Source organism: Mandrillus leucophaeus, unplaced genomic scaffold (assembly GCF_000951045.1).
Source record: "Mandrillus leucophaeus isolate KB7577 unplaced genomic scaffold, Mleu.le_1.0 Scaffold122, whole genome shotgun sequence".
NCBI classification, from domain to species: Eukaryota; Metazoa; Chordata; class Mammalia; order Primates; family Cercopithecidae; genus Mandrillus; species Mandrillus leucophaeus.
The window spans coordinates 4661674-4679884 of record NW_012100543.1 but is presented as its reverse complement, the minus strand read 5'-3'; the positions used below and the strand labels follow the sequence as shown (position 1 = coordinate 4679884).

General features: G+C 40.9%; 1 protein-coding gene across 2 annotated transcripts in view; it reads right to left on the bottom strand.

Moving 5' to 3' along the window:
* Positions 1-336: 336 nt before the first annotated feature.
* The window catches only part of FAM49A (family with sequence similarity 49, member A), a 112398-nt gene continuing 94523 nt past the window's right edge, over positions 337-18211 (bottom strand). For both annotated transcript variants that reach the window (XM_011971437.1, XM_011971438.1), the window contains 9 exons: positions 16573-16694; positions 14822-14927; positions 12843-12979; positions 12297-12374; positions 12003-12119; positions 11832-11911; positions 10303-10429; positions 5969-6039; positions 337-3887 (listed from right to left, as the gene is read on the bottom strand). In XM_011971437.1, coding sequence (XP_011826827.1) covers positions 3824-3887; positions 5969-6039; positions 10303-10429; positions 11832-11911; positions 12003-12119; positions 12297-12374; positions 12843-12979; positions 14822-14927; positions 16573-16694 — 902 coding nt within the window. In that variant the 3' untranslated portion in view covers positions 337-3823. The remainder of the gene's footprint in view (positions 3888-5968; positions 6040-10302; positions 10430-11831; positions 11912-12002; positions 12120-12296; positions 12375-12842; positions 12980-14821; positions 14928-16572; positions 16695-18211) is intronic.

Genomic DNA, 18211 nt, shown 5'->3' with positions numbered 1-18211 from the left:
TAGTGTTTCTTATCATCTCTGGACAAGCAGGGCTCATGCATCTCTAGGTATCAATCATGTCTCTGTTCATTTTCTGCCCTTTTTTGTAATTTTCTGCCTTTGGCTGTTATTCAGGGTTCTCTTGCCAAAATGAACAAAAGACAGCTGCTACCAAGAGTAGCACATTTTGGGTATTACTTTTTTTTTTTTTTTTTCTAAAAGAAATTCAGGTATAAAGAGGTGAAGGGCCGCTGGTGTGGTTTTCTCAGAGTACGTGTCTAGCAAATATCTATGTAGACTAATCATCATGTGCTTATCACCCACTCAACCCTCAGTATTATATAAAATAGAGGTGCATTTTTAAATATAGGTACCAAACTTTAATTTTCATTTCACACTCAAAACTCCTGTACAAAAAGAGGCAAAGCAGGCAAAAAGTTACAATGACTTCAGCAAACAACATATGAAAACTTCAAAACAGCTTTGGGTCTGTAATGGCCCTTACAGATGTAGTGAGAAAATTGGGTTCCAAGGTTTTGAACTCTTTAAGACAAAATTCCAATGTTTATTCCTAACATTTAAAAAATATTTGTAGCTGTACAGGATACAAGATTAAATGAGAAATCTCTGAATTCTACTGCACAATTGGATCCCAAGATTGGGAGGCTTAATTTTTCTTTGGGGAAAACATGAAATTATTTTTACTTAAATGTGATGATGCATCAGTAACCTCAGTTTACCATTAATGTCTTAATTTAATGGTGATAACTAGGAACAAATGTTGATCAAGCATGATATTAACTAGTAGTTAAAAGGTAATATCCAAACCTTTCTTTCTGGTTGTTAATACTCCACCCCTAATGATTAGCACATTTGAAGACATTCATTTCCAGTTTTTTTTTTTTCACTGCTAATTTCTAGTGGTGCACAAAGAGTTTCTCAGAACAGAGTCATAACGCCAAAGTAGCAGTGCATCTGAGAAACATAATTTTTACCTTGTTGCTTTCCCAAAAATAAATATCACAGTCATGGAAAACACTGTTTATTTGAAAACAATGAGACCTCAAATATGAAATATAGTTAACAATGACATTGACACTGTTGCTAGCACTTTCCCCTAAACCACCCATAAGTCTTGGACGCATGTGCATGCAGCACACACACATACACACAAAAAAACAAAAACAAAGCAAAAAACAAAAAACAAAACAAAACAAAACAAAAACTCAAACACAGCAATCCATGATTGTTCAATGACTCCTGATGCCGGGAGGACAGCCTGTTAGAATTTGTCTCCCACAATATCTCTGGAGTGGGCACAAAGCCCATCACCTGTTAGTGATCACAGACATTCAGTTAACCTGTCCTTCCAGTAATCAGAGACAATTCAGACCCTGGACTTCTCAGAATCCATGTACTGCTGAGTCTTGGCTTTGAGACAAGGTGGCCTGGCTACATTGAGGCAGACCAGCAGCCCCTTCCATATGTTTGGTCCCATTTGTAGAAAGTCTAATTTAGAGTTATCAATGTGCTCGTCTATTTACTCTGAGCTCAATCTAATTTGACAGGTAATTCCTCACATTTTCTCCTTTAGCCAGCTGAGAGTCAGCTGTGGTAGAGACACACGAGATGGGTCCAAGTCCCTCATGAGCCCTGTGGTGGTTGGCAAGTCCTTTCCTTTCTTCAAGCCTTAATCTCCTCACTCGATAGAGGGGGAGAAATTGACCCAATGATGATAAACATTGTGTGGTTCTATCTTTCTAGTCTAGACAATTGTTGCTCAAGTGTAACAAGTGACTGCCAAATAGAATATCTCTTAAGATGAATATCTCCTAACTTTCCTCAGATGGTATGATCACATATTCTGGCTTCCTCTAGGGTTTAGAATCCATAGGTTCAAAAAGGTCTTGAAGACCATCTAGCATATTTCTATTCTGATGACAGACCCTCCATCCAAGCAGTTGTACTTCTTCAACTTGAAAATCTCCAAGTAAAAGAGCCTTTTCCTTCTCTGTGGACTGATGTTTAGATGCAGACCAGGGAATCTTTCCTGCCACTTGACTGAACTCCCTTGCTAAAACAACATAAGACAAGTGTTTTTTCCCTTTTCTTGGAGGATCCAAGGGTAGATCAGCTGGTCACTAAAGTCCAGAAAGCAATAGTGTCTTACAGCTCCTTCCTGGGATATTGCAAATAATGCCAAACTCTGATGTACTCAGACTCAACTTCTAGGATTATCATTCACTAAACGTCTGGGTGGCTCCTTCTACTGGAAACAGGCAAGTAACAATATAGACCAGACTGAGGATTTACTTAGAAGGGTTGAATCCCATCCCATAGTATGTATTCACAGCCATATGGTATAAAAGGAAGAACATGGAGCCAAGAGTGAAGCATCCTGGGTTCTAGGCCCGCATGGGAGCCATCCAGTATGACCACACCCTCTGGGTTTCATTTTCCTTAGGAGGTCAGAATCAAAGATTTTCATGGTTCCATTCGAACTAAGCTCTGATCTACAGACAGAATGACTGCAGGTTTTATAATATTGTTCATCAACAAGACAAGGTGGGACAATGCTTGCTGGATACTACTTCCTCAGGAAGAAGGGCAGATTCAGTCGTTTTATTGGCATTAACCTTATAGGCCTCTTGAAGATTGTTTTAATTGCCCATTTTAGAGACAAGGAGGTTAAGACTCAGAAAGCTTAAAAACGTTTCCCAAGATCACACTATGAATCATTAGTAAGGCCAGGAGTAAATTCAGGTGCACCAGAGCTTTCACATTGCAACAAGCTAGCAACGGGGTTGGGGAAGAGCTACTTTTTAAAAACCTGGGAAACAGAAAACATGGATTTTTTTTCCCCCTCTAAATTCCCCTATACCATTCTGGTAGCTAACGGAGTACCCTAGACCTTTTTTCTTGTAGGGTCTTCAGAGAACAGGGCTCCTATGAGGGGGTGCTGTGCACCCAGCACTCTGCAGGTAACTGTAAGTTGCTAAACTCACAAAAAACTTCAAAGCCAGAGCTCCATTTCCCTAATCCCTATAGGCAGAGGGCTGAAGCAGACAGATGGCTGTCCTGTTGCCTGAGTGCACCTCTGTGGACCTGTCTCCCAGTTCCAAGACAGCCACCTTCATCAGTCCAGTGGCAACAGCACATCTATCTATTTCTGCTGCTCTCCTACTAACTGATTAAAATACAGGAGTTTTTTTTTCTTGTGAAATTAAAGGAGAACATTAAAGGAGAACATTAGAGGGATATAAATCCAAACAGAAAAGGAATATGCTGATTAATAAAACACGTGCAAACAGAAAAGTTGCACGTGTGGACTCCAGTCTGAGGACAGAGAAGGGGTGTGCTGAATTCAGAACACTTGGGTTTAATTCTCCACATGCATTTTTCTTGGATTCCCCTCTTCCTCTGTCAAGATAACAGTTGTGTTTCTTGTAGCTGAGTCGACACAGGAAATCAAATATTTTGTGTTTCTATAAACTATACGTCCCAGAGAGATAACACGTCTAGAATTAAAATACTACCACAAACAATTAGGAATTTTTTATCATTACAGGTGTTGTTAAAGGACTCCAGTAGCAAAGATCAAAGTCTCTGAATTTTGCCTTTGGAGAAGGGGGTTTCATTTCAGACATCAAAGGTAAGGCTCTCAAGTCAATTTATGCTCTGCTGGGTTGAGTCAGTTAGGATACAAATTAAGGTCCATATATTTCAGTGACAAGAAGGAAACGGTTATGTAAATACACAAGTATTAACATCAATCTGTATTAAATTATGTAAACATATACATCTTCTGAGGTCAGCACATAGATCCTCTTCTTTGAGCAGAGCTCTACTGAAGCATTGCTCGAATCTGTTTGGAAGTCGATTCATCATTCAAGTGCTTTGTAGTGAACCTGGATGGAGACAGAATGGTAGAGGTTAGCGGCAAACAGTGCTCTGTGTAAGCTCCAGCCCATCTTTACCTTGGGAAACACAATTGATACGTGGGCTTATTTCTTTAGACAAAAATCCACACTTCAATGCTCACAGTCATTTCAGACAGATTTAATATTTGATTCTTCCTTCCAAAGGAATTTTGTATCATGGTTATTAAACCAAGTAGATATTTTACATAATCAAATAATTACACAGAGGAGATATGAGTGGTCTCATTTACCAGGGAGGTGGATTTCACAGGATTGAGTGCAGAATCCTGACCATTGAGGCTGCCCCTGCTGACTCACACGTTTCAGAATAGAGATTTGCATAGCAACATTGCCCAGAACCTGAATGTTTATGGTTCTCCACTTTCCTGGCAATGCTTAATTAACCTCATTGCCACCACAAGGGGGCACAAATCCAGGTAAGCAAACCCACAAAAATGGTGCAATCTGCAGCCTCCCAATAGCCGGGTGTAGAAATCATTTATGCAAAAGAAGGAAAAGAGAATTAACACGTAATAAAACTTTGGCCAGGTCGTGGGCACTCCATGTTAAGTTTCGTGTTACAATAACTTTGTAAAGGTAAGGTTATTGCCTTCATTTTATAGAAAAGAAAACTAAGATTCAGAGAGGTGAAATGACCTATTCCAGATCACAAGGTTACTGATTTGAGACTTGTGATTTGTGATTTCTGATTCAAACCCATATTTTGCTATCTGGAGAGCCTGTTCTCCTCTGACATCATCACAGTGCCTCCAGGAGGCACAAATTCTAACAAATCAGATGGGACTCATGGCCTAGTACAGGGTTTTGCTTGATTGAATGAAGCTGGAAAGCTCAACACATTCAGAAGTTAAAGTTTTATTCCTGTGTATAAAAAGTCATCCTGGTGTGAAATGGACACCAGGAGAAAACCTTGATTTTTCCCATAGACTCTGGAAGGCTCTTATATTAATACTAAGTCTCTTCTAAAGGATAATGACTTAGCAACTCAGCAAAACAACATCAACCTCAGGGTCTATTTTGTTCATTTTATGTGTGTCTCAGTTTCTTCATTTATTCAGTGGGGGTAACAGATCAGCCTTACCTCTCTAACTTGTGATGATTAAATGAGACAATGTGATTAGAAGTGGAGTATAAAACATGAGTGTTGTGTACATAGGTAGAGCATTATTGATCCATCCCACTTAGACTTATTGAACACTTACTGCATGTACAACACTGAGAGGAACACAGGGGAATTAAAGATGAATAAGACAACAGGGACCATAAACCTTCTAGACTGCAATCTAGTATCAGAATGATTTACATAGCAGTGTGATTCAAGCAATTCTTATAGATGTGTCAAAGCTAAAAAAAGCATCCCCTCTCTGAAACGGATTAAGCACATGCATCCCTGGGAAGAAAGCAGTTGCCTAGGCATCACTTGTTAGCAGTGAGAAGCTGAAACACGCCACAGCTGGCCAAATACTTAGGCATCTAGACAGTGGGTTCTCAATTCTGGTAGCTGCACATGTGAACCACCTGGGGAGCTTTAGAATAAACAAAGAAACACAAAATGGATACCTGAGACCCTAGCCCAGAGATTCTAATTCATTTGGTCTGAGTCGCATGCAGTCAGAATCACATGGAATGTTTTCAAAGGGTACCCACATAATCCTCAAGTACAGCCAGGTTTGGAAACCACTGGTAAAGTGGAAAGTGAGAGCCTGGAAGCCTCTTGTTCTGAGGAGTCCCTATGAGCCCCAAAGCAGTGTGGCTGAGAATTAGGTCCATGACCCGTGGGGTCACCCAAACCTGGGTTTAGGTCCTAGCTTGGCCATTTACTGTGTGACTTTTGACAAGTTATTTGACTTCCTTAAATCTCATTTTTTTTCCATTTTTAAAAAGGGGAATGATAAAAATGGTGCCGACCTCAAAAGATTGTTAGGAAGATTCAATGTGTTAAAATATGCAAGGGTTAAGTTTGGTGCTATCCACACCAGTATTTAAATGTTCAATAGCCCTGAAATGTTGGCTGTTCCCTGTGAGCCTGACACAGGGTTGAAGCTCACCTGAGGGCATTTAGCAGCCCCTCCACACTGTCTGGGGCCTGCTCCTTCAAAACTTTTATGCAGCCTTTCATCTAGAAGGAGAAAGCACAATGTTTGTTAATATCTTAGTAATACTGTCTATGCCAATATCTACCTACAATAACACATGCCTATAATGTCACATTATTTCTTCTCATAGAAATTCAACACAGAAATGACCAACGTGCTTTCCTACCCCCTCAGGCTGGTGAGCAGTTCCTCTGGGCTTCTAGAGGATTCTGTATGACTGCAATCATTATCAATTTTCATACCCTATTGTAATTGTACATTTTACTTGCCTGGCTTTAAGGACAAAGACTTGAGACTTTGATCTTGCCTTGTACTATGGAGGCAAATGCAGGGCCTTCCGTCCACTCAGTGCTCAGTTGAGATTTGCTGAATAAAATCAGAATAATTTAATGCCATTCTTCTGCCCTGAATGTTTTCTGTCCTTCACCTGTTTGACTGGCAAACCCTTAACACTTATTTTATACCCAGCTGAAGACCAGCACCTCCTAGAATCCTATTCTGACCTCATTACCCTCATTAGATAGAAGCAACCAACACCTTTCCGTGCTCCCAAAACTGCTCTGTCATTTATCAGAGAAACTTGGAGAATTTGTGCCCATATTAACTTCTTTCCTTCACTGGACCAGGAGCTCCTGGAGGTCCAGGTCTATGTCTCAACCATCTTTGAGAGGACTGATGAAGGGCCACTGTTCAGAATGTGAACTTCACAGAGGCTAAATGCCTGAGTTTCCTTCATGCTTGTTTCTTTAGTATCTTCACAAACCTAGGCAAGTGTCTTAGCTTTTTGTGTCTGTATAATACAGTTGACCCATAATTTGGGAAGTGCATGGAAACTGAATTTATATAGATTACATTTCATCATGCATATCTTGGAGTATTTTTTGGCAAGGCAAGAATCTTTCTGCAAAGCTATTCACACACTGTTATATATTGGATTTGGTTATACTAAGGGCCCCTTTTGTGACAGCCCTTAGAAACATTCTCCATCATTGTGCTTCTTGTATGTCAAAAGCTTTATCTTACAGGCCTGATAGACCCTGATAGACTGATGGAAGCTACCAGAACACAGGGTTGAGAATCGTGAGGATCACTATAGGTTTATCAAAAAAGAAAGCCATGGCAAACGAGAGATGTCTGTCATGCATACTGGATTGGGAGAAGCTACAAGCATGCCAGGTATGTGCCACCCCAGGCCTGAGATGGCATCAGGCCCAGGGATGCAGAGATTCTGTCCCTCTCGCATAGTTGATTATCATAGTGTGGAAGTGTTCTTGTGGACCAGGCCTAAGAAGCAGTGAGAACGCAGATGTGGAAGGGGTGGAAGAGCAGGGAATACTGTTTGGGAATCTGGAGTTCCACTTAGGGTGATTAAAACTGTTGGTGTGAATAACAAGATGCTGTCAAGGATGCAGTTGGGGCCAGATGCAGTGTGAATTCAACAGCATGTTCAGGAGTTGGGGGCCTTTACCTGTGGAAAACATCCTTGATAGGTGTTAAATAATCTAGTGATGCGGTTAATATGGAAAGGGACCAGAAGGAAGCAAGAACAGAGAGAGGAGGGGCAGTGAGAGCCCCTGAGGGTGTGAAGTGTGGAAGCAGCAGTGGGTATGGAGGAGCAGGGAGAGACAGGGACTAATCTGAGGTCAACTCCATGGGATTTGGTGACTGATGAGATATGCGGTGAAGAAGTCATTCCTCATTCTCAGGGACAATTCTAGGCTCCGGATTAGACTTGTTGGAGGGTGATGAAATACCTGAGACAGGAACCCAGCAGAAGGAACAGGTTTGGGAGGGGAGGGGAATCTCTGGTTTGGGGATGGCCATATTTCAGGGGTCCATGGGAAATGGGGTCTGGAATTCTGGATAATATCTGAGATGGGGACAGGGATTAAGAGGTGATTCCTTATTGGGCCATTTCAAAAGATTCCAAGGAAATCAATTGAAAACACCACCTCACCCCAACCCTCCTTTCCTGGCATCCACAATTAGCATCTCTTCTCTAAATGGCTTCTGCTGCCTTGGCGGCCACTTTGATGATTCCCCCTGCCTGGAGGACTCTGCTTTCCCTCTGTCCTCCTGGGAAAATCCTACATCTTCTTCAAGGTCCACCTCAAACATCACCCTCTGTCTCTGCTCTTCAGCAAAATGAGTTTCTCCCTCCCCTGGCACTCCAGAGCTCACTGCATGTTTATTCTGCACTCCGAAGCATGCCCTTTGTAAGTACACACACAGTGCCTCCCCCAGGCTCTCAGAAAGAGATCCTGGGGTTTTCACAGTTGATGCTGATGCCCCAATGATTTATAAGCCCAGTGCCTATAACTACTGGCTTAGAAACAGACTAGCATCTGAATGGAGACCCTATACGTCATTGAAAAAAAGGTCAGTCTCAAATGGTTTATTGTGCTGGTAAACCTGAAAGTTTCTTAGAGGTACATGCAAATGTCTGTATGAACAAACTTTATGTAGTGAGACCTCCATGGACAAGAGCAAACTTCATTAAGACTATGTGTGAAGACTTAACATGATATACTGTTTACAGCCTCGACTGAAAGACTCAGTAAATAACCTATAAAGCCAAGCTTTTCAAAGATAAGGGCTACAAGGCATAATTTTACCCAGTGTATTTTTAATTGTTGACTCTGTGACAAGTTAACAAATGGCTATGGCAATGAGAATATCTTATGAGTCTCAGGTAATGAACTCAATCCACAGTCAAATAATATTTATAGAGTTATTTATACTCAATCTATAGTACGAAAATGTTAAAGCCTCACAAAGGATACAGTAAAAATATTTATTGGTATAAAAATGCCCATAATATACTTCTACGTAAATGAAATATGTTTCAAAATAGCACGTAAAGCAGGGTCCTAATTTGTTAAGGATATCCACACACACACACAAGCATCTACATTAAAAGAAGGTACACATGTATGCTGCTGTATGAACGGTGATCCTCCGCCTATGGTGAGGTTATTACAGATATATTTAATTTACTACGTCTTAATTTCCTAAATGTCAAAATTTTTTAACATAAATACTTATTTTCTTGGTAAATAGAAATGATTACATTAAAAATAATAAAGAGTCTATGAAGAAACATGACTAACCATACTATGAACCCAGAAACTCAAAATAAGTAACCCAAGTTACATTTTTCATTGATACATTATCTTGCATTCTTCAGACTTATGGTCCTCCTGGGCATGTAGACTTTCTCTTGCATAGGGCCAGAGCATCAGGACACTGTTCTCTGCAGATGAGTGAACACAGTGTGCCACCCAGACTCAGCTATTCTGGAGTAAGTAAGTTACTACCAAGAGGTGCTATTCTGCACTTTAAAGGCTTTAAATGAGTACATGGGATACACTATTGGGTTGGTGCTGCAGGCAAGTGCTGGATGAAGAGGAGGTGTGCTTTATGCCACAATCAACAGAAAAGCAACTGTGCGCCAAAATCATGTGTTTTCAATTATCTTCATTCATTCATTCATTCATTCATCCATCAAAACCCCTACAGGGTGTCTGTTGAGTGCCACCCACTATGTGGCAGGTACTGTGTGAAGCAATAGAGCAGACATGAGGTGTATAGATTATGGTCTCTGTCCTTGTCAAGAAATTGTCTGTAGGGGAGTCAGAAAATACAAAACAGTGAGTGCTCTGGGGGCCAGAGAAGCAGGAAGGCTCATCCCATGCAGAAAATGTGTTCTTAGATGAGGTGACGTTTGAAGCATGCCTGAAAGGAACCCACCCATCAGAGAGGAAGAGGAAGGGCTCTCTGGGCAGGAGAAAGGATTCACACATATCATGTATATCCAAATGATGAGGAAAGGCATGGGACTTGAGTGGAGCAACAGGTAGGGAGTGGTGGGAGAGGAAGTGAAAGGGTAATCTGGGATTTGACCATGGTGTCTTGTAATGCAGTATCTCCCAACTCTTCACAATAGGACACATATAGAATAGAAACCATCTATTTGTACAGCACACTGGGTAAATGAAGGGACTGCGTGCAGCTGAGTGACTGTCCAGCTGCTCAGCTCCATTAGAGCCTGAGGGGATCAGTATCGTAGCATTGCTACTATGCTTTTGAGGTTGAGTGTTTTGTCCTAAGCACATGAAAAAGCCTGGACATCTTGCTGTGCGGACAGCTGCCAGGATGGGCTGTGCGTATTAGAAAGATCACTGTCAGTGGAGTGGTCTTGAGGAGCCTGAGGAAGAGAAACAAAGTCTGTTTGGCAACATTCATGGGCCCTTTATTTGGAAAGCACATTTCACTACTATTCTTACATCGATCTTGGACGTCTTGCAGAAAGCTCCCACAGGGTGGACATGGTCATAGAGGATGATGACTCCCACCATCACCCTCATGCAGAACATCAGGGTCTCTTCACTCGTAAACCTACTTCTGTACTCCCTGCAAGAGAAGAAACAGCAGCGGCATCACTTCCTTGTCAGAACATGTGCGTTCTTTGGCCCCACAACTGGATACTTTAGATGCCTCCAATCTTCTCTTGGGAACAATCCCAGACCTGCAACAACCAGTTAATATGTTCCTGAGTAAATCCATGATGATAATTCTCCTTGAATCTATTCAACCAGCAATTCAGTGTGAAAATAAGGTAAATTAAAGGGCAGTAAATTCCCTTCTCATCTGCCCTTCAGCAGGCTAGCTCATCATGTACATCACTCCTCCACCCATCAATCTTGAATATTTTATAGCAGGTCCTTCTGGCTGTCCAAGATTATAGAGAGTAATGGTTTCATTACAGAGAAAAAGAATCAGGCTCATTTCTACGGAGCAGCTATCATGTCTCCAGTAGGAGTAACTTCCTTTGTTAAAACACAGGCTGCAGATTGTATTGGATTGGCAAAAATACCTAAAAAAATTATATACCATTCATTGAGCATCCGAGAGTATTTGTAGAGTTTGAGTTTTGTTCACTTACCTTGACAGGGTCACTGATGATTCAGATAATTCAGGCCAATTCTAGAGGCTTTTTTTCTAGAGGCTTTCTTACATCTATTTCATTATGAATTGGCTCTGCAATGAAGATGATTACTATTTCTGCCTTGGAATAAATCTTAACTTTGGTACAAGTGAAATATTTGAAATTAGTGTCATCTTACATTTGGACAGGCTATCAGATTTTATAAGGTGCTTTAGATGCCTTTGGTCTTCCTAAAGACTCTGCAAAGTAGACGGCCTTATGGAAACTTTATTAGATGAGGAAACCAAGGCTCAGGGAGTCGGGCCAGTTATTTACAGGCATAGTAGGGGCTATAGACATAAGTGGCATTCAGAATTTCGAGCACAGATTACCATGCTGCTTCATCCCCAATAGTCTCAATAATTTTTAAATCTAACTAGTAGTAACTAGCTCAGGTACAAAAAAAAACTTGGAGAGAGAGAGAGAGAGAGACCTCCATTCTCACTCTTGAAACAGTCTTATCATGTCAACTCTTGGTTTTACATCTTATCTACAATATATTTACCATGATGCCCCATCATTTAACACACCCTCCATTTGGTTCTTACACATCTTCCACAGCATCTTTGATCTGAGCCTTGGTTCTGCCACCTAACAAGCTATGCAGTCATTGGGATGTCAGTCAACCACTTTGGGCCTCAGCTTCTTCAGCTATGCAATAGTGATAGTGACACCTAACACCCAGAGTTCTTAATGACATTAAAGCAGATAATATACATGAAAACTTCAAGGTGTTGACCCAAATGGTACATGTCATTAACATCATCATCTTAACAGACACTGGCTGGGTGAAGTCTCAACCACAAATACACCTCTGATTTAACTTACGGAGTTTCCAGCATGACTTTACAGACACTTGTCATTGTGCTGAGACAGTCTGTGGTGTTCTCTATTGGCAGGGTTTTGTTCTAAATAGGAGACACAAATGTACATTAGCTCTGCTTGCAGCTCTTGTATGGAATTAAGAAAAAAAGCACCTTGTTGCTCAACTTCACTTACTTCCGAGACAAAGTGCATTGTGGCATTGCTAAGGGTTTTCAGCATTGGTGTGGCTTCTGCATAGAAGAGGGACATTCTATTGGCCATTTCATTATTGACTTCATTCTCAATGTCTAGCTGATGAAAATAAGAAGAGAAGACGGATTTATAAACAGAAAGTCAAACGCTCCAAATACTCTTCTCTGGAACTGAATTACAGACAAGGACATTGTCTTCTCTCTGTGCTCTGCCTGATGCAGAAATCAAAAGAGCCACGGAGAACGGTGCCAAGTTCAAGGCGACCCAGGGACTCACGTGCATGTTGTTGATGCGGTTGCGACTGATGGTTCTTCTGTAGTAGCTGAAGTCATTCTGAATAGCCGGGTTCCTCATCTGAAATTCAGAAGACAAGAGTGAAAGTCATCTCTCAGTATCAGATGGGGGATATGCATTAGGAGCCCAGACACTGGATTTTATAAATACTCCAGGACTTCTCTTTGTTACATAAGAGCCAAAGCAACTTTTGGTTAAAAATAAGGACCCACAACTTCATTATTTTAAAATATGCCCTGTGGGCTAGATTTCAGGGAAAGTATATTTGGTCTCAATGCGGAACAGATACTTGAAAAGGTTTTCTCTGATTTCATTTGGCAGATTTAAAATTTCCATATACAAATCATCATCTTAAATTACTTTCACCACATGGAATGCAAATTCTCATCACATTATATGTCTCTCTAGGGAAGGAATTACATCTTACTCATTTCTCTACCCACCCACCCCACAGCACTAACAGAGCAGCTGTAAACAGTAGGTACTCAGTACAAGTTCCTTAAATTTTCACAGCACATTTGGCCTAACCTTCAGCTCATCGAATCGAAGGGTAAAATGTAAAATTTCGGCAAACTCCTTTGCCAGGGCCTGCTCCCTTTCCAGGTGTTGGGTTGGTGTGTAGGGTGGACAAGTCAGAGATTCCAATAAACTCTGAAGAGCTTTTTCTGAAAATCAAAGGGATAAATAGATATATTGGAGGTGGCCCAACGAAGTCCAAATAACACAATTCCCAGACTCAGTTGACAATCTCAGAGATCACCTGTTTGGGTCTTTCCCGATAACTACGTGAGGTGTGCTGCATGTGGACCAGGAAGAGAAGGAATCCCACATGACCAGGCAGGGGGTCTCCCCTGCGGAAACCCCCCATGGCCACAGTGTTTTGTAAATTTCTCTCTACGCTCAGCTGGACCTGGACATATTTAGTAATCTCAATTTCTGACACTGTGAGAAAACCACAAATACGTGTTTTTGGGTCATGTGCATGAGACAGCCATTCATGATTCAGGATGAGGTGAGACAGTGCTCTAAACACATGGGTTAGATGACTGGTTTTACAAAGAAAGACCTTTGCCCCTATTGAACTTTTCTCTGCATCTACACTAACTCAATCCCAGGAATAATTTTCTATGTACCCATTGCCCTATCTACCTCCATTATAGTTCTTGCAACAGTTTCACCACTCCCACTTGTCTGTTTCTAAACATTTCCTTATAGCTTGTTCTCCAATATATTTGTAATAGCACAGAGTCATTTAACCAATCCTCTAAAGCAGGGATTGGCAAGGTATAGCCCATCGGCCAAATCTGGTCCATTACTTGCGTTTTGTAAATAAACACAAGTTTTATTAAAACACAGACATGCTCATTCTGTTATGGAATGACTAGGGCTGCCTTTACGTGAGAGTGGCAGAGGCAAGTAGTTGCAAAAAAGACAGGACGGCCTACAACTCTAAAATATTTATGATTTGGCCCTTTACAGAAAAGACATCTGGTCTATATAGTTCTTACATAAGTTTTACAGCATTTCTACAGGGACGTCTCTGGCCTTTTTGAGATATTTCCATCTATAAGAATACACTCTGTTCTGAGGCAGCCAGTTCTACCTTGGCCTGCTCTCATAAGGAATTGTTTTCCTTCTGTACAGCAAAAGTTTGGTTCCTCAGAATTTCCGTTCACTGGGTCTACCATTTAAGCAAACGTAGAAAGAAGTCTATGTTCTCTTCTCTCTTCTATCTGAGAGTCGTCAGAAACCCTCTCTTCTTGGAAAACCAGTTTGGTTCATTCAAGTACCTCCCTTGATCTTAGCTGCTAGTCCTCTCAATATCATGGTCATTACTCCCCCAATGTATTTCAAGTTCTCTGTTTTCCTCTTAATCTGTGGCACTCATTTAATGGCAAAAGTAGAGTAGAACGTGCCTTCCTCATTCAAGATATACTATATTAACCAATGAAGCCTCCTCCTTGGGGAGTGATTCTGTCCTATTGCTGGTCATATCGATCTTATTTCCAATCAGATTTGGCATTGCTCAACATCTACAAAGCCATCCTGTACTTCCTGTGCTTGCACAGTTTTTTAAAGCTTAAGGAAATAATGTTATATTTGTTTTTCTTATATTTTACTCTATTACTTTTATCATATGACTCCAGACAAGCAAGTTCTTTGTTGCGTGCGCAGGTAAACTGTTATCTTTCAACTTCTCTGTTATTCAGAAACGTGATCAGCCTGCAGTAAAACTATTAAGAGTTGGACACAGATGAGAACAGGACCAAGAAGAAAAATCACTAGTAGAGACGCACTAAATGTGCCAATAACTTCAGGGGAAGAAACTTTGTGGTGGACTGAAAGAAATGAACATGACAAGAGTTGTTGTTCATACATGGCCTCTCATTTGACACAGTGGATGGATGTGGGGCATTTTCCAGTATGCCAAGCTGTTCCCACTACCTACTCAAACACCAAAACAGAACTCCATATGTGGGCCACGAAAACTACAAACACATACTCACCTAGTCTAATGGAAAACTCGTAAAATCTCTTTAGCCTCACAACGAGAGGGCACACTGCATTCCAAGCTTTTTCTTGAAGCTGAATGTCATTGGGATTTTGAATTGCCTACAAAAACACAGTAGCGCTGACTGGTTAAAAAGAAGCAGTAAGCTCCACATCAAAATGCCCTAAGATTTAGTTTAAAATACAATCCCTGCTATACTTTGCTGATGTATACTACTTAAATGAACACCGCTTCGTTGGACTGTCCTCTAACATGCTCATTCTGAATGGAAATTTTAACACTGTATACTACTTAAATCAACATCGCTTTAGTGGACAGTCCCCCAAGATGCTCATTCTGAATGGAAATTTTAACACTTGAACATACAGCAAGTGGTTCTACAATTACATCCTGTGTCATCTTACTTGTTTCTGTTATTTTGAATACAAAAAATTCACATCTAAGTGGGAAGAAACTCAGCCCTCTCCATCACCATTTGACTCCTCTAAAGTGGAATTAGTGCTCATTATAAAGTGCAAATTCCATAGACATTTCCCTTCTCTTTAATAGGTATTGCATTCCTGCCAGTTTGTAATGTTACCTAAATTACCTAAATTAAATGGTGACCCCTAAGTAGAAAAATCACCTCTTACTAGACTGTTACTTTCTTAGAAACTCCGCCGTGTCTGAGTTTCAGCAACTTGAGGATTATAATGGTGGTGGTGGTGTGCTTTTCAGAAGCATGGGGGCAGTGGCAGTACTGTGTGCATGCCTGCATGTGTACGTGTGTGTGTGTATGTGTGTATTTGCATGCATATATGTATGTGTTGGTATTGCCACAAAACTAATGCTTTCAAATAAAAAGAGTGTGAAGTTTCCTGCTTTTAAGGTATTGGGAAGTTGCAAAAATCAAAGTGGTGATTTTCTTTTTTGTTTTTGTTGTTGTTTTGTTTTCTGTTAATTTTAGAAAATCTCACAAGACATTTGAGATGACAAACTGAAAGCAAGGTGATTTTGGCTCTTGTGTATCACACTGGTGGAACCTGCCTGAGTAATTATCAAATGCCGGAAAGTACATGTCCACCCAGACTTCACGGTCCATATTTCAACTGTTGTTCACAGACTTTACATTGTTTCCCTTAAATGAAATAATATATTGACACGTTATTGTTTAAATGTGAGTCCTGCAATATCACTTGTGTGTTTAGGAAGAGAATGGGTAATGTTAATCTATAGCACTGTGTGTGCAGATTAATGCATTAGAATAAAAGGGGCCATTCATGCTTTTTTTTAACTTTTTTTTTTTTTTTTTGAGATAGAGTTTCACTCTTGTTGCCCAGGCTAGAGTACAATGGTGCGACATGCAACCTCAGCTCACTGCAACCTCCGCCTCCCGGGTTCAAGTGATTCTCCTGCTTCAGCCTCCCGAAGTAGCTGGGATTACAGGCACCTGCCACCATGCCCAGCTAATTTTTTTTTGTAGTTTTAATTGAGATGGGGTTTCAACATATTGGCCAGCCTGGTCTTGAACTCCTGACCTGAGGTGATCCACCCACCTCGGCCTCCCAAGGTACTGGGATTATAGGTGTGAGCCACTGCGCCTGGCCCATGCATTTTGTTTTTAAGGACACATTACCCTCCTTGTTCTTCCTGGTACTCTAGGAAATACTATAGCTGTTACTTAATCTTGCTGTGTATGTCTGTGTGCATGTGTGGTTTTCCCTTCGCTCCTCTGGTGTTGTCAGTTCAGTATGATCATTAACATACGTCTCGGATCTCTGGGCCTGCGCCTTTGTAAGCCTGCAGGTCTGCAAGGATGCTCTCAGAATCCTGAAGGACGGCGCTGATCTGGTTCCAGATTTCTCTCTCTCCTTCTGTAGGCTGAGCATCTAAGAAACAGGGAAACCAAGAGACACAGAATGCTGGTGTTTACAAATAGCTTGGGAGGAGGATGGATATTCAGTTTTACCTGCTTGACAATCCTATCGTATTCCTGCTGCTCTGGTATTTACCCTTTAACCTAATAAGCTGCTAGGAAGGGAAAACTGACACAACTTTTGCCCATTACTCAGTTCAAAATAGTCAATGATATTTTTATAGTCATAAAACAAGCATACAGGAATCATTATAGTCACTTATTTATGTGGAACAATGTTTTTGCACACCTCCTATGTAAAACAGTATACTGGGTGATAGAAAGAATAAACATTGTGTTATTGAGACCACATTTTTTGGTCTTTTTATTATTTTATTATTTTTTCAATTACCATTTTTATTGTGGTTAAATACACAAAACATAAAATTTACCATCTTAGCCACTTTTAAGTGTACTGTTCATCGATATTAAATACATTTATAATGCTGTACAACCATCGCCACACTCCATCTCCGTGACTCTTTTCATCTTGTAAAACGGAAACTCTGTATTGGTCTTCTTTTTAAAGGAGAAACAACTGAATATTTCTGCTTTGATTGAAAATATGTGAATCTGAGTGTAGATGGGAAAAACAGTCTGCCTTATATTTCCATATTTAAAAATATGCTTGAAAACTGGATAACTAAAATCCTTCAAATCACGACATATCATTCCTGAACACATGGGTGTGTAGAAAGCACTTCTCATTGAACCTGATCTCATGTTCAGGAGGTTTGGCAAAGACATGCAGGGAGTTCATTTTAAAGACAAATGTTCTGTTTATCTTTGGTCTTGACCATGACTGTTACCCACAAAAATAAGTGATACACTGAAGCTTCCATAATGAAAACAATATTCTAACAGTCACAGAAGCACCCACTTGATTACCTTCCTGGAGCCAGTATATATTGTTCCAGCGATCATTTCATGGGAGCTGGTAGGTGCTGGTGGAGAGGTAGTAAAGATTGGGTTTTATTTATCTTGCAGTTCCTATGCAATAGGTTATCTCCCCGGCCTAGTAGGGAAGCTCATCTCTCCATCTAAAACAAAGGCACTGCTCACGGAGAGGCGACAGATGTTATCTTGTAAAACTCTGTTTTCAAATCTCCAGATCCTGAGGCACTGCATGCTTGCAGCAGACCTCACTAACAGAGGGTGAAGGCTGAGTTTACACCTGGTCTAACCCTTCCCAGATCAAATCTCAGTTTTAACTAATCCTTGTGGAAGTACAAAGGGCTGGTCCTGCAAGACGGTTTTTCACCAGTGTTTCTCTGGGGGTAAAACAGTGTTTCTCTGGGGGTAAAACTGGCCAGTGTTTCTCTGGCCGGGCGCGGTGGCTCCCAGCACTTTCAGAGGCCGAGGTAGGCAGATCGTGAGGTCAGGAGATTGAAGCCATCCTGGCCAAAATGGTGAAACCCCATCTCTACTAAAAATATAAAAATTAGTTGGGCATGGTGGTGCATGCCTGTAGTCCCAGCTACTTGGGAGGCT